This window comes from Periplaneta americana, chromosome 13, assembly GCF_040183065.1.
Source record: "Periplaneta americana isolate PAMFEO1 chromosome 13, P.americana_PAMFEO1_priV1, whole genome shotgun sequence".
Taxonomy (NCBI): domain Eukaryota; kingdom Metazoa; phylum Arthropoda; class Insecta; order Blattodea; family Blattidae; genus Periplaneta; species Periplaneta americana.
The window spans coordinates 125,150,389-125,175,375 of NC_091129.1; the positions used below are offsets into that span (position 1 = coordinate 125,150,389).

The 24,987-nt window shown below is 34.8% G+C and overlaps 1 protein-coding gene across 8 annotated transcripts in view; it reads left to right on the plus strand.

Annotated features, from left to right (window-relative positions):
* The window catches only part of Doa (Darkener of apricot), a 108,085-nt gene that overhangs the window by 58,600 nt on the left and 24,498 nt on the right, over positions 1 to 24,987 (plus strand). For 6 of the 8 annotated variants that reach the window (XM_069844061.1, XM_069844060.1, XM_069844057.1 and 3 more), the window contains one exon: positions 15,864 to 16,086. In XM_069844061.1, coding sequence (XP_069700162.1) covers positions 15,864 to 16,086 — 223 coding nt within the window. The remainder of the gene's footprint in view (positions 1 to 15,863; positions 16,087 to 24,987) is intronic. The other 2 variants (XM_069844059.1, XM_069844058.1) reach the window with 2 other exon arrangements.

Below are 24,987 nucleotides of genomic sequence, written 5' to 3' on the forward strand. Positions count from 1 at the left end.
AAAAGCCTCGCATTTTTATACCCTAATTTTTTCCCTATTTATACAAGGTGCTGAGGAGATGCATTTGCAAAAATATACTATCGAAAGTCAAACTGTTTTCATATTGTTGAGCGACAAATTTAGCGTATTTTAGAAAAACAAGCCTCTTTCAGCGCTCAGAACTCTGGAACCTTTTACTGCAGAACATTGAACGAAAGCTTACTTTGAAGCTGACATTTCGTAAGTTACGTTAAGAAGTAATCCTTATTTTTTATTGTACACAGAGCGACAGATAATGTGATTTTACTTGCTTTTAGGCTTTTTGGCCATTTGTAAAAATGTAAAAAAATATTGAGATAAAACTTTGCATTATTAAGAGGGTTTCGGCATTGTTTGCTTAGTGGCTCGGCAATAAGTTTCGAGGGTATTAAATAAATTATTTTCACACTCCTAGACTTGAACGGCGTAGTACCGCAAGCACTTGCCGAGAGCTGAAGACAAGCGAGCGGTGGGCGTCATTTTACTCCTGTGTTTATGAAAACTTGTGATAAAGCTAGCCCAGCCATGACTGCAAGACAACACATCACGCGTTTGTCTCTTGGCCTTGCTTGTCTCGACTACCTCCCGTCTCACAGTCAGCTAGCTTGTTCACGCGCGTACTATTTATTTTCTTTATTTGATATTTTCAATACTTTCTTATCAACGTACCACCAGTAAAAAATATGTGTTTATTTGTACTTTCAATGCGGAATCTAACCATATATTTTAAAAATATTTTTTTCGTGGCCAAAGGCGTCTTAATGAAGAAAAATCTAAATTTCTTCATTTCCATAAAAAAGCAAGAAAAACTGTTTACATGTCAATATAAACTTTAACTTCTCAGCATCAAAATAAACCATGATTTTGGTCATTGGGTGAAAGGGTTTCGGAGCCACAACAGTTTAAAGTTGCTAATTTTATGAAAATACGATACATTTAAATATTATTAATTTAAATACTATAAAGTTCTGATGCCTCAAACTTTGCACAAAGCATTATAACACAGTTGTCTAAGGACAGAAAAAGTTTCATTGTATTTAAAAATTGCAAGGTCAATTTTCTCTATATTTCGGTCGATTTTAGATGGAATATCCCGCATGCAGCGTCCTTGCTCGCAAACTATGAAGTTCAGGGTTCGGATGCTGTTGAGAAAAGAGTTTTTTAATTAATTATGTGATCATTCTATTTTACTGAACGACTTATAAATAATTATGTACTGATAAAATAGATAAATAGATAAATTTTCATCACATGTCTTCATATGCCTTTCGGGTTACAACAATCGAAGTAAAATGAATTTCAATAATTGCCAAAGCGATCGTGTGTGTACCACTGCTTTGGAGCTCGGAGCATGCGCAATGCGTTGAATCTGGAACTTCGAAGATTCAGACGGACGCACTGAAGACTACATGGTACATTTCCGTGAAAGCCGAACAATTTGTGCCACTAAATCATGTCTTGAATTGTCATCACAATATGATGCCGTGTAAATGTGCGAACTATAAGTTAGTGGCTCTGAATTTTTAAAATTCCTTAGCATTTCCTCTAAAAAGTGTGAGAAACACTGTCGTAAGTGGATGTTCAGTATTGTGATTGTCCTTATGTAGCAGCATTTCCGTTTAAAGTCTAGTTGGTGCGTAAGTAAATAAAGAAAACGACTGTCAGTGGCAAAATCACCGAAACAGTTATTAACTTATTTATCTCGCGCTGCTACAAACATAAGAATAGCTTTGGAACAGAGCAAGGCAATAGGAAAGGATGGTATTTTCTGAGGTTCTCTTGAATATGTGATTATCTTCATGACACATAATCACTCCTGTCATTTAAAACTAGCAACATTTGTTTTGCATTGCTGTTATTGGTAATGTAATTGCACGACTGGCTTCTCCTTGGCTTGTAGCCCAAGTCAGCCTTTCCTTTCTCTCCTGACCTCCGTCGTTCAGACCTCGATATTGAATGCAGATTATTCCTGTAGCAAACCTTGTTCCCTTTGAATTACAGGCGTCAGTGTCTTACATAACAGGACAGTTACGTATTTGATGGTGGTACAATTGGACTATATAAATTGCATTTGCGTCGTGATAACGTCACAGGCACATCTGGACACTTCAGTGTACGTTTACCGTAGTGGATCCTATCACGTGTTCAGGATTCAATTGCCAAGGTTATGTGTGTGTGTTATTTATCGCCCTTTTTATAGATATTTCCGTCCTTTTGATCGTAAGCAAACGTGTTGCTAACCTGGTGTAAATACTCCTGTCATTATATTCAAAATTTTGACGTTGAGAATTTTATTTTTTTTCCCCTTCATCCGAAACTAAATCTTAAAAAAATTTCAAACCCCATTCCCTCTGTTCATCTCGAGGTATAAAATAGAAATTTTGTACCAAAAGATAACATCCTAATGTTAATTCGTCAATGTTCGTAAAAATAATTTTCTCATTATACGGTAAAGGTTTTTTTATTCATTGTACTTTGTGATAGATTGGCAAAAGTCTTGCTGGAAGTAAAGATATTACATTTTTCCATAGTTTTCTTTGATTAATTTGAGAAATTGCTTCTTAAAACAATAGTTTTAAATTAATTTTAACGTGAAAGAATGGTTACTGAATTCTCTTATTGTCAGCGAGTTCCTAATTTTTATGCCTTGTTCTAGTTTAATAGAGCGTAAGTAATGTCTATTTTAGACATAAAACTTAATTTGAAGACCCAAAAGTCCCTTGTCTATTGATAAAGTATTGCCTATGTTAGATACTGAATCTTAAGTGTCATCTGGATGGACTTTGTGCGATAAACGTGACTTGGAAGAGAGTTTGTTTAGCGAGAGACTCGTTATTTCGTATCTCGCAATTTGAGGAAGTATTTTAATTATTTGGTTCTATAAACAGTCGTAAGTACGCATAATTTAATTTTATACTTAACAGCTGTAGTTACTGTGGTATCTTTTCAGAAAAATTGCTCATCGTTTTCTAGTTTTATGTAGTTTTCTACGAAGTATTGATATTTTAGCACGTCCTTGCATTAAAAACTGAAATGATAGTCCGCACATGGTAAAAAAGTAAAATCAACAGCAGTACATTTGACAGATGCTTTTCGCGAGATAAATTTCCTGATTTACTATTTCAGTTCCCTATTTGTTAGTTTGCTTACTTCATGTTACCTTTTTTGATGACAGACTAGCTAGACGTTTGTCGTACATTTACGTCAAACAGGTTATTACTTTTCTTCAGCATATAGATGCTGTTTTGGCCTTATATACCGTATTTACATCCACATGTGTATGTGTTTATAGAGTACGTTCATCTAACCATATTAAGGAACTGCTTCAGATGTGGACTCCGAAGTAGTATGTGCTCATGAATTTAACAAGCTGGCCATTTTAGGTAATATTGTTTACAGAGTCTCTGTTGTTATGGAACTGCTGCGCTACTACAAAATATATTTTTATGAAACCTCGTATTTGTGTATAATTAAGCAGAACAACTTTGAAGAAAGTGGGAGTTTCATAGAGCCGTTAAAACGAAATTTACTTCACATTTATGTTCAACATCAGTATGTTGATTATTTAACTGCGGTTTATTTTATCTGAGTACTGAGATTTTTTATTTCATCGCCGTTTTTTATGGTCACATTCAATAAATAAGCTGAGTTCCAATTATTGTCCAAATTCCACTAATCGTGTTCTTCTTCTCCTCCTCCTCCTCCTTCTTCTTCTTCCTCCTCTTCTTCTTCTTCTTCTTCTTCTTCTTCTTCTTCTTCTTCTTCTTCTTCTTCTGGATAACGTGTACATTGTTTGGAATGTTGAGAGCCACGCGACTAGTCCTGTACTTCGGGAATTCAGTTTTAAAAATTGAGTTGAATCATAGCTATCGCCAAAGGGGGTTTCGTTGTAGGTAGAGTGCCCGTCTGTTTCGCGCAAAATTGCTTTAAATTGCAACGATTGTGAAAACACCAAATAAGTCTGGAAGTGTTACTGCTTTAGAAAGTACTTTAGAAATTCATTAATGATTTTGAGACAGGTAAGCGAATTGTGAACATACTGTGCCACACAGTCTTTCGCTTACAATGATCAGAACAATCATTTATGTATGGATTTAATCTTCTCAAAAAGAATATTGGACAAAATTTTGTACGACGTCGACAAAAGTGATATTCCTCGAAAGTTACTACAGCTAATTTTGTCCCCCCTTCTTAAAAATAGGTACAGTTATGGACTCTTTCCATTTTCTGGTACAGTTTCCTTTTCCCAAATAGCAAGTACAAGCTTATAAATTTCGCTAGATAATGCGCTTCCGCCCTCTTATATTAATTCTGCTGAAATTTGATCGATACCTGGAGACTTGTACTTTTTCAGATTTTCTATCGCAATATATTGGATTATATTAGCCCCAACAATTACTGGTAAGACATTGGTATATAGCACATTCCTCTCAGGGAAAGTAAAGAAAAAAATTGAATTTTCTCACGGATTTTGGATCACTGTGGCATTGATTTCTCACACTCAGCATCGTACATTTGATTAATTTAGCAACTTTCTTCGGGCGAAATAAACAATAGGGAAGCGAATATATATCAAGTGAGAACTCGATTCCTAATATAGCTGTTGATAAAAATAACAATGTGGGAAATTGACACTGGTATTGCAAAAAGCGTTTCTCCCCTTATTCTCTTGCTCCGCGATCTGTACTCCAGAGTAAGAGTAATTCACCGCCCAAGTTTTGAAAAGTTGTACTTCGGACAAGAACGATGACATGGAAGCTTGTTTATAGCAGAGACTTCGTAGATATCAGTACCTTCGTTATCTTTGTTGAAAGTTCTCGTGTGCTAAGAAATTATCTGGATGTGCAGTAATCTCCCTCCTTAGCTTACCAAGAAAGTTGCGCTAAGTGAAAATACTCAAAATTGCTCGGACTCATAGTATGTTTCCTTAGTACAGTGTTTCGACCAATTTTATGTTTTCAGTTTGTTATTGTACGTAATTTTGATTAAACCCAGGGGCCTGTTTCATAAATGTTTTACACAATTCATAAAATGTGCACAGTAACATTATGAATTTATTAATGAGCTCATTCTATATGAGTCGTGGATGGTCATGCGTGGTAAACAGTGATTATAGTGTGTTTATATCGTTTGCAACCATCGTAAATAAATGATTTGAGGCTAAGGCTGACAGACATAACCAATTATTGGTCTACAGCTTTTTAATTATTATCCCATATACTCTCTAACAATTAGAGAGCATTTGATTATCCTCTCTGTTAACTTTTACAAATATTGAATATTTCTAATTTATATATCTTCTCACCATTCGTGAGCTGCCACAAGGGACAAAGAGTACTTAACCATAGAAATTTTTACAAGTTCGTGAAAACCCATTGATTTTGTTTTAACAATGAAATTCCTACAAATAATTTCTTTTTGAGATTAGTGAAAATATACCTATTTTTAGAAAGGTAAGTGTTACAAAAAAGTAAAGAATGCTACTGAACTTAGTTTGATTTCGAATATAGGTGATTCTTCAGGAGAGCAATTGACTCTTTCAATGCAGCTAAGGTTACATTCGGAATAATAGATGTAGGTATTCCAAGCCTCTTAAACACATCATTCATGACGAGAGTAGCGGTACCTCTTGCTCCAACCAGAAGTCCGATTACTTCAAGCTCTTTTAGCTGGTATTTTTTGAGGTAATAGGGAAGGTAGGATTGTATATATTCTTTTTTTTTTCATTATCCACTTCTGCTGGCTGTTCCTCATCCGTTTCGAAACGCACAGTGGGATCAATTATGTATCCAGATCTTGTAGATTCTTTGAAAGCTATTATATCTATGCGCTGTGTACTGCCAGTGACGGAGAGACCATGTACTTCTTCAAAGGTATTGTTAGGTTTCGATGTACCGTATTTAATAGCAACAACAGAGTAAATCGTAATACGTATAAAAGGGAGACGATTTATTTCAGATGGGATTGTAAATCTTTGCAACTCGAAGTTATTGTTTCTGCTATTTGTTACATGGTTGACTATTGAAAAGAAACAATTTGCTAAATCTAAAATATTGTGAACAGACATTTGTATTCCTAATTGTTCACGTCTCTGCTGATGCAAAATTCGAAATCATAAAAACAGCGTCTCAGTCACAGAAGCATGTTAACTAAGGACCATATCAAAAAGTTAAGCAGTGAAACCTTTTGATGACAGTGTTGTAGCAGCCTTATTACAGTTAAACGACAGGTTTAGTAGTCCTTGCAAAGCATCTTATCGCAATTTAAAGTTCTGTTATACTTCGGAATACTGCGCAAATACTTGCCGACATATATAAAAAAAATACTTTAAAATTAAAAAATAAAAATTATTGGTACAAGAGTAAATAAATAAATAAATAAATAAATAAACACACAAAAATTATCCTTGCACCAAAAATAAATAATTCAGTAATGAAATAACATAAGTACTTACGCGGTGAAGTCGTTCTTAGAAAATATTGAGGAGTTTGAAGGTGTTGTAGAAGATTAATGTTCCAATGAAATGAGTAAAAATACTCGAATGTCTGTATTTTTTTATTGTTGATGTGTTGTAATTAGTGCTCTCAAGAAGTTGCCTGACTGTACAAAATGCAAATAATGTTCTAGTTAAAGATTGTGATGTGAAATTGAAGGTACCCTAAAGATCCTGTAAGTTACTTTTAGTTGATCAATAGGGGTAGTTTAAAGTAGCCGACGTTCCTGCACTTGTAGAATATAGCAGGTGAGTGACTGAATTAATAAATCCTCTCGTTTTTGCCAGTTACTTTGTCTCACCAAGATCTTCACAATGTTAATTACTGAAGAGTATGTACACTTTTAAGATTCAGGTTGTCATATACGTTGAAAAAACATTTCAATACAGAAAATATTAATATTATTTTATGATGTAGGTATCCCATGTTCTTTTAAAACTACTCTTAAAACAAAAAAATTGAAACTTGTGACCAATAGGTCTAGGTATATATTTCTGAACAATTATTATAATTTGAAAAGTGATAACGTGAAAGGAGGGAAAAACGTTAAGTCAAATGACAACATAAAATAATGCAAAACATAATTGCTTTACAATAGTTCTATACTGTAATTTAATTTAGGTTTCGTCTTTTCCAGTTCCCCTTTCCCAATTAGGTAAAATCGGTCAATTTTTTTTTCTCATTTTAAGCATAATGGGTACTGTAGTAGATTTTATGGCTTTCAATTTCATGGTCCATCTACATTTGCGCCTGTGACAGTCATTTGTAAGTACAAAGAGATGGTCATTCATTTTATCTCTGATACTTTTTAAAATGGGGGGGGGGGGGAAGAAAAGAAAAGAGCTTGAAGAGAGACCACTATTTGAGTCAGAATTATCCATTTCAAATGTTTTCACGGTTTTATCTACAAAATCTAACCCTACAATGGCATTTATTTTTTTACAATTGATTAAAGTGATTAAACTATTAGTTAAAAATACACTCATGGAACTAACGTTAATAATATTAATAAATTGTATTATCTTTGCTGCTTTATGAAACACTTTACTAATATTATTATTTATTTTAGTAATATGAGAGTTTACAGTAATAAATAATATTAATTAATTAATACTTTTATGAAAGGGAACAATAATATTGCTTAATGTTATCTTTTTACTAATAATATTAATTCATTATTTTTATGAAACAGGCTCTTGGTTAAGTGCTCACTGATATTGCTGTCAAGATGATTTATTGTTAGAACAAATTTTAATCGATTTCGGAAAACATTTGAAATGTGGTTTTCGATTATACGGCTAAAAAGAAAACAGCGTACACTCGAACTGTGACATTTTGCACGCTATACATACTTCTTTCGTTATGTATAGTCATTAATGTTATATACATAATTATATAACCGTGCAGTGTTCTCATTACATGTACGAGTATCTACTCGTATATCCGGAAAACAGCTTGTGTGTTGTGAACCCTGATTGAGGGCATCATACTCGTAGATGTTCTAGCTAACTTCCTTAGCTGTGATTGAAAGAAGGTCGATGATCTGGTTCTGATCGTGTATAGCATCTTAACTGCGATTCTTACCGTCATTTGTTATTCCACATCTGAAAACCTAGATGTTATTTCCGTGTTTTTGTTTCTATTTTCAAGGCAGACATCATTTCTTTGAAATGAACTTCTGTAGTGGCAGAAGAGTTAACATAAACTCACAGGTTAACTTCATTAAACCTCTTCATGTTTCATCTTTGCATTTTAACTTGAATAATATTACATTATGCACATATTCTCTTTGCAATTAATTATGTCAGATCTTTTTTCTTCAATTTTCATATATATATATATATATATATATATATATATATATATATTTCAGTATTGGTTATTTTCTGCGTAATGTTCTCCCTGCCCATTGGTTTTCAAACTCAGTGGTTCCAGGATGTCTGTGCCTTTTGCAGAAATTCCCAAAAACGCGTTGCACAGTCAATTGTAAATTTTCACATTTGCGTGTCTATGTTCTCATTGTACAAAGTGCTGTAAGGTGTTACAAAAATAATTTCTCGATGATTTCAGCATCCCATGTGCCGAAAAATTGTTTTGGACATGTCTTGTGTCTGTACATTGTTTTCTCCTGAAATATTGGATATAGTTTGCATTCATATCTACGTGTGCATGTTTCAGGAAGTTCTGCATAAAATATAATTATTGGTAAGAAATTGATGTCCATATCCTAGGCTGAATTCACACTGGACCGTGATTTCACACGAAGTCTCTGCTTAAGATGTAACAGTATACCATTGTCGGTCTCCATATTACATAATAGACATAAGTGCGATATCATCGGGTCTCTCTAATCTTGGGTGGTGTATTCTCTCTCTCTCTCTCTCTCTCTCGATAACATTTAACCTCCTCATGGCCTGACATTTGATACTTTGCACCAACATCGTACGATTTGAAGAGTTCTCCACTATTTCCATCTGCCTGTAATCAAATGGCGACTTATATAGTATTTTTAATAGCTCGTGTCTACATTTTTTTATTGGTGGTGGATGCACTTCCGAAGAATGTGGGGAGGTTTGTTTTTGGAGATGCGATAATTCTCATTTTTTAGAGTTGAAATTCCTCCTGTTTTCGTTACGGTATTTGATGTTAATTGTACGTAGACAGATCAATAATTGTTATACCCCTTTTCATGCGGCTTAGTTCATGGTGGTCGCAGTTTTTGGCCTCCCAAAACATGAACCATTCGTGCCTAAGCAACGTTGCCAAGCTGTGAAGTTAAGATTTGGTAGCTTTTAGTTATGGTAAGTTACATATAACCTGTGCCTAGACAAAAAATTTTAGCCACGAAGATGAGGCATATGAATTAAGTCGCATGAGAATTAATGGAGGACAGTTAATCGTCTTAATATTTCTGGAAGACAAATACTAAATCCTGAACTTCTTTCTTACGGGAACCTACTCGACAAGACTGCAACATCCTGAAACAGTAACTGCGTAATATTATTTGAGAGCTTCGTTCTTAACGCAAGCAAAATTTTGTTGCATTGAAAGTTTGCGGTAACACCTCACATAATATTATGTTGCAAACAAACTGATCATATCATTTTAGGAGAAATTGACTACTACAGTATTTCTGCTTCTAAGCTCGTTTCGTAACTTTTTTTTTTTGTAACACATAAATAGCTTGTAGCTCAAACATCATAAATCATAAACTTACGTATTAATAAATTTATAGCCTATGTTATTTCTTGATTTAAACTCGTAGAGTTATTGAAAATTGTAAGAGTTGAACTGTTGTTGTTTTCACTGTTGCTTGAGATACGCTACTAGTTCGTGTGCAAGTGGTTCTTTCTCTTCGAGTAATCGTTTGTAGTGGTGAAGTGACTAAATAGAGTGCAAAACTCAACTTTGTTGGCAACAGTGTCGTTAAACGGGAAGTGAAGTTGTTGTTTAAAATTTACCCGTGATAATTAATTGTCTCATGTTTCATGTCATTATTACTTTATTGATGGATATAAGATGAAGGCTGAACGTAATGGCCTCCAGAATGACCTTTCTTCTAATCATTACATGTGGTATATTGATAGGTACATATCCATATAAAGTTGTAAGTTTAATAAGCACATCTTTCACTATTATTCGGAGGATATTGTCTAAGCTTGTTTGGTTCACGAAGTCGTGCTCTTTTTTTTATTCGACTGTAACGTGAATCACAGTCCATATTATTTAGGATTTGGGTTTTGTGTGAATGTGTAGCCGCATAAGGCATCTGTCATTGTCCTTGACTGAAGGTTTCATTGGCCCTTCTCTGTGAGCAGTACATAAAACGTTTTGAAGTAGACCATGGCCACTTTCTCTGTTTCTTCCCGGTTCACAGTGCAGCATCATTTCATGGGACTACAACGATATAACATGGATCGTGGGTTCGAATTTTTACGATTATACTTTCTGTAATATGGTGCCTGTTTTCGTTCATCTTTAATACAGTATTAAAGCGAAGATAGTCCGGTTATATCAGCTGTTAAATTACTGTTGCTGTATATGCTATTTGTACAATGCCATGTCTGTCTTTGAAGAGCTTTCTTAATTAATTTACTTACGATTTTATGATATGTTATGCAAATATCTGTGTACATAGGGCGGTTTAACAAGCCTCTCCGTCACGTTACGAGATCACAAGTTTAACATCATAACTTTACCTCCTTAGAGAAATAGAAAACAAAAAAGACTAAATACTTCGGCATTCAAATTGAATCTTGTATTCATAGAAAATAAAGGTACCCAACCTAAAGCCCTTTAGCATGATTCCATAAGCCACATTATAATTTCCCCCAATACTACACGGACGTTATGGGACTCCGCCTAATCTGTGGTTAAGGGCGTCCTCAGTGTTGTTGTTTCTCGGTCCGCTGGTCACTTTGAAATCTTGCGCTTCGTTTCCCAACCCCTATGTGTTTACTAAAGTTTCACTAAATGTATAATACCTATGATATTTCTGTTTTGCCACTTATGCGGTCTAGTATGTGTTTCTTATTCAGTGTTGCTTGCTTTGTTATTTTCATAAAAATCCTCGCCTTCTTTTCTCAGACGTGTGTCGGATGGATTGGACCATTTGTAGCGGCACCAACCTGTAGGATACATTCGCCCCTAATTATTTTCTCAGAACATTCTTCAAAACGTTTCGAGTCCTCTTAATGACAAGTAAATCTTGAAGTGTCCCGGAAACATTTTGTTATGAACGTAATGGAAATTATTTCCAGAGTAGTAAAGGTTATTTGCATGTTTATATATCAGATTCCAGAAGAAATTTGATAAAACACGCAAATTGATATCTAGTGGTAATTTATCTTCAAAAATAGTTAACGGACGTGGAAATCGTGACATCGATTTTTTTAATCTAAGGACAAATTGAAGTAATTGCCGTACTGTATTAACAGATATTCTTGGAAAGATGAATACTTGAAATGATCTCTTGTTGATGTGAGCACCAGTATCATGTATGTATGCACGTACGAGGTAAGGTTTTTACTCCCGTCTTTCTCAGGAGGTCTACACCTGTGGAATAACGGTCAGCGGCGTCTGGCCGCGAAACCAGGTGGCCCGGGTTCGAATCCCGGTCGGGGCAAGTTACCTGGTTGAGGTTTTTTCCGGGGTTTTCCCTAAACCCAATACGAGCAAATGCTGAGTAACTTTCAGTGCTGGACCCCGGACTCATTTCACCGGCATTATCACCTTCATTTCATTCAGACGCTAAATAACCTAGATGTTGATACAGCGTCGTAAAATAACCCAATAAAATAAAATAAAATAAAAAATTTCTCAGGAGTACATAGAGATGCCAGTTTTGGCGGTTACTGTTTCACCATCTTGGCTTACCAGGCATTGTACCTACAATACAGCCTGCGCATAAAATCTCGCTATTTGAAGTTTTATGAATTGTGAGACTTTAACAGTTCATTAAACAATTACAAGATAAAAACTTTTAGTGCATTTATATTGTAATATAATAGTATTTAAATATCTCGCGGAATGAAGCCACCGTGAGTTAATAAAGAATAATAATAGTATTTAAATATCTCGCGGAATGAGAGCCATCGTGAGTTAATAAAGGATAATAATAGTATTTAAATATCTCGCGGAATGAGAGCCACCGTGAGTTAATAAAGGAGCTTTTCTGATACTGATGTCTCGGTTTGCCGATTTTGTGGATAGGTTCGTAAGTTTCGTTTCTCAAGATCAATAATTGTTGTGTTAGGTAAATGTTGCTAAATTCAGACTTTATTAATTCTTAGAAGTTTATTTTGATTAACGAAATTATTTTCTTTCCGAACATTGCATTATTAAAAAATCATTTTTCCCTCTTTTTCTGTCCCATACTCTTTTTTTAAGAGCGTGATATTAAATCGAAGATTTCTGCATTTTATTTACGAAAATACTTCTCCCCCTCGAGAAGGTGAATTTAACATGCTGGCTTGTGGCTAGCGTTTGATTCTACACCATTGGACGTATTTTTTTTATCACATTCTGTGTTGGATCAGTTCATTCGGAAATGGTACACATCAGATGGCAGAAACGTATTGCAACACTTCTAATCTGTTATAATGGGCTCTGTAGAATGATGATATACGATTTATCCAACAAATAAACCTGGTGAATGGTAGAAGAAAAGTACTCTCCCTCTCTTTAATATTTTCTTCACTAAAGTAATGACAGTTTTAGTCAGCTGCTCAGTGTTGTGAACAGGTTGTAGAAAGCTGTAAAGAGGGAAGACCTTAATATAGCGGGAGATTGTACTTTAAATGCGACAGTGTTGCCACGGGGCTCAAGAATTTCTGAGCGCACTATATGGCTTAAATTGGTAATTAAGTAGATTCCAATGGCAACTGTAAAAATACAATAAACGAAATATGCCAAGTTTTAATGTAGTAGGTAGTACAGTAGAATGACGATGGAGATTCATAACCAGTCCCACATACGAATATTTTGGGTGGTAGAAGATTCTTTTCCTCGTTAAAACGTTTTACTTAAAGGCATCGTAACAGCCATTCGTCTGTAGGTGTCGTCTTTTTCCTTGTGAATGCGGGGAAGACTACTATTGTGATTTTTGTAAGAAATTCGCCGGAAGACCGAGAGGGAAGTGGGTGGGGATATTTCAACATGACTTCGGATGTATTTCCTTCCGAGCTTATCATTCGTTCAGTTTGGTGTTTGACATTATTCTGTTGAAATGTATATCGTATGTGTGCTTCGACCTTACTTCAGAAAATGGTTGTAATGGGGTGTTGTTTTTCCAATTCAAATCACTTAACGTGAGAATAATATTCTCTTTCATGTCTGAAATTTTGACGTAAATGTATTATATATAGTTTTAAATGGTCTGGTGCCGCATAGTATCATGCTTGCTTAATAAACAATTTGTATTTGTACCCACACAACTAAACTCAAGTTACACCAACTTGAGTTTAGTTGTGTGGATATTTCAGAGACTTCTTATGATTTCTTTTAGTAATTGTTACATACACGTAGTCAGGAAATTTTACACACGGCACGGACTGTGTGTCGATGACAGTATCATATGCTTTGCAGCTTGAACTTTAGAGTGATTTGAGAGTTCAAATAAACATGTAATGTAAGAGGTTATCCTTAAAAGTCAAGTCACCAGATGCTGTGCATATTGAATTTGAATGTACATATCGAATAACCCAAATCTATTTTCGTATTACTTCAAGCGTTACTTTTCTAATTCTTGTAAAATGTCCAATTATTACTCATTGACAACAAAAAGAAATTCTCAATATGACAGTCGGTTACGTTCTCTTAATTTATTAAGTAAATGGACATAATGACTGAAAATTTAATGAAGTAAGATATATTGTTGCTCCTAATTTTATTATGTGTAATCTTATCGAAGTGATGCATACAACTAGAAATGTTGCACTTACTCAGACATTATGTAACTTGTCAGTTTTGAGCTCTTAATAATTTTATTATATACTGGAGTCAATATTTGTTTTATGTATTTCTTTATTTATTTTTCTTTCGTGATTTCTAATATTTATTTTAAGTTGGAGATTTATGGATGTATAAAGTATGTTTTCGGAAACGAAAATGCTGGTATGTTCTGAGATTAGAGAGAGAGGAAGTGTGAACGATTTTGTTCTCTCTTGATGAGAGTGCGAGTAGGGAAAAAATGCTTGAAAAAAATTTTTGTTCCCTCACTATAAATTTATTTCTTTTGGCCGTAATAACCAGGAGAATTGATTTTCTTCAAGGGATGCTGTATATATTTAAATTTTATTGTTAGAATACAAAATATACCAATAACAGCTTCTCTCTTTTGGTAAACAGCGTGAGAAATTATAGGCTAGTTAAACCTTTCATTATATAAAAAGTAATTATTGAATGTGTTTTTTTCTCATTGTTTTACTCCTCCCAAAGGCAATGCTTTAGTTCATGTTTCCTTTGTATATAATGTGCGAGGCTGTTGATAAAAATACAGAAATACTCATTTGAATGGAAACAATATCCGATAGATGTTAAAGAACTCTCATTTTATCACTTTTCTTTGATCAATTTTGTGGTTAGTAATACGAAGATGGATTTGTGGCGCGATACATGAATTGAAATCAATGAATCAGTAATTAATTGTCACATTTATTAATACTGAATAATATAGAATGAGAATAAAATCCTTATTGTAATTTGTATGAGTTTGGTAAATATTTTAACGAGATAGCAGATATGTTTTATATTGGAAGTGTTTTGTATCTGAAGTGTCAAATTGAATGTCCGTTTCCGAGTTTATTAGATGTCCCGAAAAAATTATACGATGTAATTTTCCACGTGTCTTTGGTTAGACCGTTAGACTATTTTTCCACATTGCAGTTCGTTTTATATTTTACGCAACAGAATCGTTTCTCTGGGTGTTTGTTATGGAAGTTCTTTGTATTGAATGCTTTGTCCATTTTTTTTTTTTTCCGGATATTTTTACTATACCGTCTAATTAAATTTATCAATACTGTCTTCTCGCGGAACATCAAATGGCAACACCCCTCTATATTTCCCCTCTCCCCTGAATTTTCTGTCACATTCATTTTTATAATTAATTTTCTTTCAAAATTCGAGTACTGAACCACATATATACAGTATATAATATTGTTTATACTTCCACGGACGACAAATGGACTCTTAATTGTTTTATATTTGAACAAAAGAATCTTGAAATTTGAAAGATAATCATTTTTAATTGGTAGTGTAAAGTTTCCACGTCGAAAAATTACTCTACAAATCTTGCGAAAACTTCTCAGATTTTGTTTTTCGTAAAAAAAAAAAAAGCCACGCAATCAAATTACTATTGACTTCGGTTCGGTGCTAATAGTAGGCAAACAGGTGATGAACGGGGTTGAATGGGACTAATTGGATATATTACTGTGTTGCCATACATAGTACACAGCTTCAAGAGGGAAATGTCAACCTAAATTTGCTTTTCCTTTATATTGAATGTAAAGTAGGCAAGAGAGTAAGAAAGTAAATAATAAGTATGTAGAATTGTGAATTAATTTATAAAAAGTTAAATGTACTTAATATTGTTGCGATTTTCTCGAACCTTTACGAGTTTTCCTCGTGCCCATCGACTTTTCCTAGTTTGAGGAAAATTTCTCAAAATTAATGTAAATTCTGATTGATGAGACATTTTTGTTTTAGCGAGATGTTAAACGAATTAATTGTTGTTAATTTGACTCGTACCAAAGGTTTGCGGAAGAAAATTGAACTATTGTTAATTAATGATTACCAAACGTTCGCGAAACTGGCTATTAATAAAGTGAATGATTATTAATGTAATTGTTACAGTAGCGAAAGGGCGCAACGTTCTCGACAGCATGAACGTGGCACAAGTGCAGAGCGCCGGTATAAGCGGAGCCATCGGCGTTCACCGACATCAAGTAACCATCGCCGTCAACACAGGCACCGCCATCACGGTGGGCATGGGGGTGGTCACTCTCATCGCGGACACAGAGACTTGGCCGAACACAGCCGTCGCTCCTATTCGTCGAGTCAGGTGAGTGTCCAGCAGGTCAGTAAAGCTACGAAAACAACACTTCCCTGCGGGTTCCTACAGCAGCATTCGTTATGCACTTCAACTATTACCACAGCAAATATTTTGTTATATATTTGTTATTATTGAAAGTTTTTAAGATGCTGTCTTCCTTCTTCTTCCTCCTCTTCTTCTTTCTTTTTTTAAGTCTCAAGGCCTTAACTGATATATTAGGGGCTACATTTCGAAAGCTGGTATTGTGTTTAGTCTGTGTATGTGTACATGTTAGGCTAAATGAAAGTTTTTGTTCTTTTTATATATTTACAAATAAAATCACATTGTATAGTTAATTATAGAGAAATAGGATAACATCAGGTGGTGTTTTGCTTAAGAAGATAACATTTTCCTATTCCATGAGCTTGCAAGGGAAATGTAATAAGTACCCGTCCGCCTATAAAGTTGCTTGTGCTCAACTGGATTTCTTGGTCAGGGTCTTTTGTAGTGCGTTACCTATATTTGCAGAACGTATTATTTTATGATTACAGGTAAACTTGTGTTAATACATTATTCCACTTGTGAAAATATTGCATGATTTTAAGGCGATAATGGACCCTCCTTTCTCCTGCTAGGTATAGATTACTAGCTTCGTGAAGAATATGCAAACCGGACAGATTTCGAGATCACATGCAGGCAAGAAATGAATATTTTTAACAGTCTCTTGAGTTCGCAACATTTTTTATGTTCATTGCATCTGTATTGTACAAACATTATAAGAGCATATTATTTTGCACATACACCTTCAAAATTTCTTGTTTAACTTCGTTACGTGGAACTTGATTTATTGTTAATGAAACATAGTCCGAAAAGTCTATCAATAGTATTTTTATACGTTCATATCGTAGTCTCGTGTTCTTATTCAAATCACTAATAATTCTATGCAGATCATTATTAAGATGTAAAAAATCCCTCAGATTTTGTTCAATTATACTTTTAATGTGATATGGGCTACTTTCCTTGTGGTAATCTGACTTGAGATAATAAACAGTGACTGTCCTTTAAAAGTAATTGGCCATCCCTGATCAAGACCATGAAGGTCAACAGTGATATAATCTGATGCTAAACCTCTACAGTTCGTGTTGAGCAGTCATATTGCGTAAATGAGTATACCAATATTCTGCGTCTTATGTTAAAAGTTGCATGGACTTGCCAAGGAAGTAGTTTCAAAAATACTTTTCAAGACATGCAAGTACAAATCGTAATTTTAAACATTACTTTTTTTCAAATTTGTATTATAGTTCTTCACAGAAGTAAAAACATAAGAGCAATGCTTATATTCAGTTTAGTGTAATTTTAACAATTACGTAATATAGGAGCTTACGATAGCCTTAATGAATTGAGGCCATCAAATTAAAAACACTTTCTATAGATTAAAAGCCCAGTGCACAGATATCGGTTATTACCTGTCAGTTTCTGTTTGTAGTTTGAAGGTAAAATTTTGCTAAGTTGTGCCCGAACGATTTGTTTCAGTCTATGATATCATGTTAGGTTATAAATAAAAACATTGCTCCGAAAAAGATGTGCCGTTTGGTTATGGGAGCACATAGAGCTAGTCAAAATTGTCAGCAATGAATGACAGTTTGTTGTGAACATCACGTTTTTGAGGACGTTGTCTAACCTCTTCCTTCATGTACGTTTGGTATTACTGTACGAATATAATATTGCCTATAAAAATCTCGAAATCTATTATCTACAACTTCATAATGACAATTGAGTTTGAACTACTCATGAAAGTATAATATTGTACTGTTTTTCAAGGCTTCAGATTTTGCGTAAGTGAATAATATTGCATTTAGAAATTTTGATACTCGTGCTTATAAGTTATTAATTCGTTTATTTATGAGTTTCACAGCTTATATTTGCGATTTTTTTTTTAAATCTTCGTGAGCCTCAGAGTTGTCAATATAAAGAGAAAAGGATTGTTAAGAGGAGGAGGGTCTATATAAGTTACACAACACTTAATATAAACTTCATATGTTTAATTTACATATTGCAAGTATTTATATTAGTAAAACAGCAGGCAGTGTTTGCATGGAGAAAATGGTGAAAGCATTCTCAGTTTAAAAAGGTAAGTTTGTTCAATTTAAGTAAAGTTGTTAAGTTGAACTTTGTCTTTCAGAAGATGCTAATTTGAGAAAAAATAATTATTATTTAATAATGAAAGGAGGCATTTCTCAAAAGTCGGCGTATATCTTAATGTTAAATTACTTTCGACATATTTGTGGAACTTCCTCATTGGAGAAATCGCAATTTTCCATATCTAAAATTTGAGTATGAACAATACCATTTTGGTAATATTAAAATATGATTTAAAATTATCTGTGGGAAATAGAGGATAATGTAGAGGATATCCATCCAATTATTTGTATATATGTTACAAACTTTGCTACTATTGTATTATTTACATACTTCCCATGTAACAACACTTAACAATCATGAAAAATGTTTTAAACTTTGCTTACCCTAATTAGATAGTCGAATCTTTCACTGTTTGAAGTTACATTAATATTCTTCCCACTTGCGTTTCGAAATATAGTTATTCCGTGTTACGAGATCACTAATAAAACTATTTTTGTGACGTATGGAAGTATAAAACTCAGCACTTACACGAATTAAACATTGCTTTACTCTAAGTCTAATTGGACACGTTGATCCTTTCATTATTGAAATTACAGTACTATTCATCCATTTGCGTCTCGAAATGCAGTCACTCCGTGTTACATAAACAAATACTTTTTTTATTGTGACGTTTGATAGTTTAAAAAGAATCAACACTCGTAACTAATTAATTTAATTCCAAACTTACTATACATTTCATGGTCTGCCATAAGACAAAGTATACTAATCAAGTATAATATAAAGTATGTTACTGACTTTAACAAATGCGATTGCAATTAGATATTAAAGTAAGAGAAACAAATTCGATAAATAATAAAAGATGAAGAAAAACATTCTTAAAATACAAATACACTGACGTGTTAATTAAGTTACTGTTTGGTATAGATGGTTCCTTAAGTTGGAATAGGAATAATCACGATTGTTCAGTCTGAGACGGAAGCATTTTAGACGTAGCCCATAGTCTGTAAAAATGCACCAACTCAGACACTTGACCATTGATATAAAATCTAAGAAAATACCGTATCTCCCCTGTGTACCGTCCTCGACTTCACGCCTACGAAGATTCAGTGATGCTTTCAACCGCATGGTGTGGGAATAATGGCGGTCAGATAGCGAGCATTAGATATACTGTAATGTTGAAATATGTAGCAGTATTTTATTGGTAAGTATACAAATGACCTATTGTATCTTCTGTTTTTTTTTAATGAAGTAAGTACATTATTATGGTCTTTAAAAGGACGCAAAACATTAAGAAAGAATAGCACGGCTTTTACTCTCAAGCTAACCCATCTTTCTCGGCAAAAGTTGCGACATGTTTATGCTTGTTTGGCCGCAGTCTCTTGTGACAATGTTAACGTTGTTTTAATGCTGCAAGTATGAGTATGAGTCGTGGTGGATGGTTCATGCTCCTTTCTCACCAATGGATATCTATTTCTGGTGTGACGGACTATTTTTGAATCGGCTTCGTCACGAGGTAGCCACTCCGCTATGCCGTCCGTTCGCGAGTGCGCGTGTTGGTCGAAGAGATGGCCGGCCAGCTGTGCAGGTCGTTGCTGCAGATTCTGCGCTTGCGGTGATCGTCTTTGAGTGGCGCTGGAGGTGGCGGCGGCGGCGGTGGTGATGGCGCCCTACACAACAGTGTTAAGATTCGGTGCTGCAGTCGACATGTGTTACGTTTTTTGGAAACAAGTGCTGGTTGTTCGGGCCGTGTAAATTTCAATCGATGTGATGTGCTCGAAATAGCATCTTGACCTGACTTGTGCGTTTAAACATGGAAATTTGTCAAATCGTTGTTGTCGTTGGCTGCAACACGGCTCCAGGGTGTTTAGTTTAAAAAAAATTGTATTCCTTGTCGCAGCAGTAGTGACCGTGTGACGAAGTAATATATATCTTTTTTTTTTTTCGTGTGTACGTAATGCGTGTTGTATAAATGCTTCCCGTGCGATTCGTACAAAGCGGCATGGAAGCAGACTGGTCGCAACCCGACCACCATCAGCTCGGTCTGTACTGCGAGCCGCCCCAGCAGCTGTATTGCCATCAGCCCCAGCACCAGTTGCTGCAGCAACAAATGTGCGAGTTATCGCAATCGGCGCCACCACCTCCTCCGCCGCAGCCCCAGATGACACTCGTCCAGTCGTCCTGGTGGCCTGTGGTCGACCTCCCGAACGGCGCCGCCTCCAGACTCCCATGGACGTGGATTCCCTGCATGGAATCCACAGTCGAGGCAGGCCGCGACACGGAGCCAGAACCCGAAATCGAACCCGATCCCGACCCCGAGCCCGAGGTAGTTGGCATGATTCTGTCCATATTAGGCACGGGATGTATAAATTTTTGGTACCCTTAAGACGGTGCTGCCTGCTCCACAGAAATTTAATAATAATAATAATATAACGCTTAAAAATATTCATTTGTTTATGAGCCAGGTTGCATTATTTCGAAATAGTGCAGTCTGTTATTCATGTAGTGAAATTTAATCTTAGTGAAAGTGTATTACCCACATTCGAACAAACAGCGATTTTTGCGTCATAAGCACAAGAGGAAAATTTGGTGGCCTTGAATGTTATTCTTTTTCTGGTTATTGTATGAATGTTATGAGGTTTCAAATTCTGACAATGTTTGGATTGTGAAGAATATTTTGGATTATTCAGTTTAATTCAATTGAATTGAACGTGTTTCGATTTAATATCTCCGACGTTTCCTACAGGATTCATCATCGCTCAATACAGGTTTTGATTTCATATTAACTGATGATATAATATTTAACTGCTTCTAAAATAGGTCATTAAATGTCAGATATCACGCCTAAGTAATAAATTTCTCTTCACACTATAATGATGCGTTAAGTTTTTTCCTCCAATATTGAATTTTATTGCCCTGATTATGTGTGCACTTGATACGAATAAACAGTATTTAGATATCGCAGCCTTGAACTCTCCTTTGTACAGCAGATTAGCACTTACTATGGAGAATAAAAATATCGTAGTACAAGAACGCTAGCTAATAACCTTCATAGCCAACTGTCCGGCACTGAAAGAGAGCAACATATTGTGGAGAAAACACAATTTTTTTTAGATTTTCGTTAATAAGCTGTTTTAATCTTCTAACGCTTTGAGGTTGAATATAGAATGTAATAAATTTGGTTACAACTGTTCTCGAGACAAAATAGAACACTAAATTAATGTAAAGATATTGAATTGGTTTATTCTCGATTATAGTAAAAATGTGACTGAAGTTTCCTGCTTCCTAATGTTCATTTTTAATTTACATTATAAGCACTGATGGAATAATTTCTGCTTGTTTTTATTGTACGTATATCTATATATATTTGATCTGATGCTTCTACTAATGCTGATAATAAGCTTATGTAGTATTACTAATATGTATTTTAACTGCACAAACGAACTCTTAGCTATAAATTGTGTGTATGGAGCTCGAATAGCTTATTCTGTATTTAAATTGATGTTACACTATCAGATAGACCTCGGAAACAGTCCACTTGGAATAAATTATACTTTGAGATCGATGCCTGGATAACGTAAGTTTTAATGTTCAAATAGCACTGACGCAGATACCTTCATAGCCACGTGCAGAAAGATGATTGCATCGCCTACTGCGCTTGCAGTAGAATAACAATGCTGTGCGTCGTACGTAAGCGCTTGTGTCTACGTTGCATTTGAACAGATAAATTATCCTTCTTCACACACTGACACCCTTTGTCTGCCCATAGAGCCGTTACTTCAAAAAGGCTTTTAAATCTGATATCTTCGAAGATAGCCACGATCACCGTCCCCGAAAGCTGCCACTTGACTCAAGCATTGTTACATTCCAGTCTCGCACTTCACACGTCTTCAAAAATATTTCATGGCTACCAGTATCAACAGCTTCAGAGAATGTGTTCTTCCTGGCTTAAAATCCATCTGCTGTCACAGTTCTTCGCTTCGATTTGTAATTTAGGAAAGATGCGTTCCAGTCTTGTAATACAAGCCAGATGTTGCTGTAATACCGAAGAATGGGCTAAAGTAAAACATTACCTCACTATAAAAACGGAACTATTTTAAATCGTGTGAAATAGTAAACTTCGGGTGTTTTTGTGTAAAAGTATTCCTTCATTCATCGCCAAACAGTACGTGCATATCTTTTTATGTATTCTGTCACTGACGTTAAAAATATTCATTTGCTGCTCTTATAATAAGGGAGAGAGTATTCTACTACTGAATATAGGAATCTTAAGTTAATTTTCGCCACTTGTAGAACTTATACTTTATAAAGTGGAGCCTTCGTTAAATCACAGGAAGTGAATCCATTTTTTTCACGAGAACAAATCTTGTCTCACAGTTTTGAAATAACCCTATAAAGAGCGAATTATTTTAAGCTTAAACTCATTGCGTAGTATCATGATCGCCCACGTTTTAGAGGTAGTTCAGGATACGTTGACATATGAATGTGGCATTGGTACGATAATTTGTCATGACTCGCCAGCAATGTTACTTCGTCTGCACCTTTCGCACATTTTACTCTACCGTACTTATTACTCATAGGGCTTCTACAGAATAATACTTTATTATAAGAAAGTTTTGGTTTGGTAGTTTTAACGATTTGGAAACAACGCATGGATGTACTCTTCGCTGACATGGATTCAAAACAAACACAAACGATTGTGGATCCGTCAGTTTACAAATCACCTTGTATAAAGCTTGTCGTAATTATGTCACGATCTGTATATTATTTAATTTTGATGCAGGAAACGTAAATAGTGAATAGCTAACTCGTATTATTTACCTGACACATTACCGACGTTACGCAAAGAGAATCTGTTGCGTAAAGATTCCTGCAACCCATTATATAAATAAGAAAAGGAAGAATTAAACTTAACATTGACTACATTTTGTTCAGTTTCATCCTTTTATCGTGACAGATGTTGGACGGGACCTTATGTTAGCTATTTTAGTATTAGCTTCAGTTCTAATTCCAGCACTTGACATCACCACTGACTACGAAAGACTCCACATAAACAAGGGAGTATTGTCCAATTTCTTGACTGTGAACTTGGTGTAAAATAAAATGCATGCTTAATTTGGACCAGTAATTATTCGTAGCTTAGTGAGATACACAATTAACGAAGTATACGTGAAAAAATCCAAACTTTATATTAATAGTAATCGAAATTATGGTGAAAGATAACTTTCAATACTACTGTATTTATATTCTCATACAAAGTACAAGGTGAGTCAAAAGTCGCGTTCCCCAAACACTTCCTTACATTTATACATTCAATTTACATTTGACTACACATTTCTTTACAGATTTTGTTCACAATGGAGACATGACATCGGAAAAACAGTGACGTCACGAACATGGTTGTCAATCCAACACTTATTACACCAGCTATTCGTTTATTCAAGTTACGACATCTGTATGTGTGTAAAAATATGAAACCCAAAAACGAATATTGGGAAAAGCTATTTTTGACCGACCTTGCATAAAGAAGTATGTGATGCTGTAAAAATAGATTTCCATATTTTCATTAAAAAAACACACCGTTTCATTTCTATGGTATTGAAAAATGTTAACTATTGGACATCATTCAGATTCTTACATAAATCAATTCAACCAGAAATTATGGTTTTCTCATAATGAATTGGTCTTTCAAACGATAAAATGAAATGGCGATTTACTTAAATTGGCTCATACGATTTGTTTTCCAAAGGTTTGTTTTACAGCTAAGAAAAATTGATGTTCCACATCCATACTTTTAAGATTAATTATTTTACGTAATCATACCTCCTGTCGAGAAGCCTATTTTTAGAAAAAAAATAAAGGACTTCAAAAATTACACAAATTGCCTCGCAAAATTAACAATCTGTAAGGAAGACAACAAAATGATTTTATTTTTCTTTAGAAGCTAATGGAGTTTCAAATGGAAATATATTCAAGGCAGCAAGTTTGGAAGTTACATATCTACCTAATCTATTACTTTTTAAAATTAGTGTAATTCTATCTAATACGGACGTAGATAAAAAAAAATATTACTTTCATAGACAAAGTATCCTCTGATTGAGGTTCTGGCCTGTATGTACTTCTATTATCAGGCAGTACACCTCACTTGACGATGTGTGTCAGTGGAAGAACAATTGTTTGTATACATCTGAAGTCTGACTAGTGTAATATGTAGCAAGTCGGCGATGTATGCAATGGAGGGGGAAAGAAACTGGCCACCCACCCATTATCTCCTGGCTTAGTTGCCTCATAAGTAGTGCCTCGTTGGTATCACTTGTGAGGTTCAGACCTGTCTTCGGACAGTTGACTAAACGACAACGTAGACAAGTCACAGTTACAGTCCGAATTTCTGGCCCCAAATAATTTCCACTTTTATACACAAAAACTTAAGTACGCTCTCTTAAAAACTCCCGTATGGAAAGCATATGGTAGTATAGAAAAATAGTCGCGTGCACTCACGTAAAGGTTGAGTTGCATGTAGGGTTGCCAACGCTCCCGTATTTCCCGGGATCTCCTGATTTGCCCCTAATTTTTAACAGTCTCACGGCTTCCGTATTTTTCTTCTCTTTGAGCATTTTTCTCCTTAATGTTTTGCGTAATGTAAAAATCTTTATTCTAAGCATTTGATTTTGCCGCGAATTATTATTTTATATGATTAATTTTGTTGTTCAAGAGATGCATTAAAATATGCAGTCTTTATGGAACGTAATGCTTGCCAGAAATGGGTTTTAGTGTTCACCCTTTTAAAAAATCAAACCACATTAATGT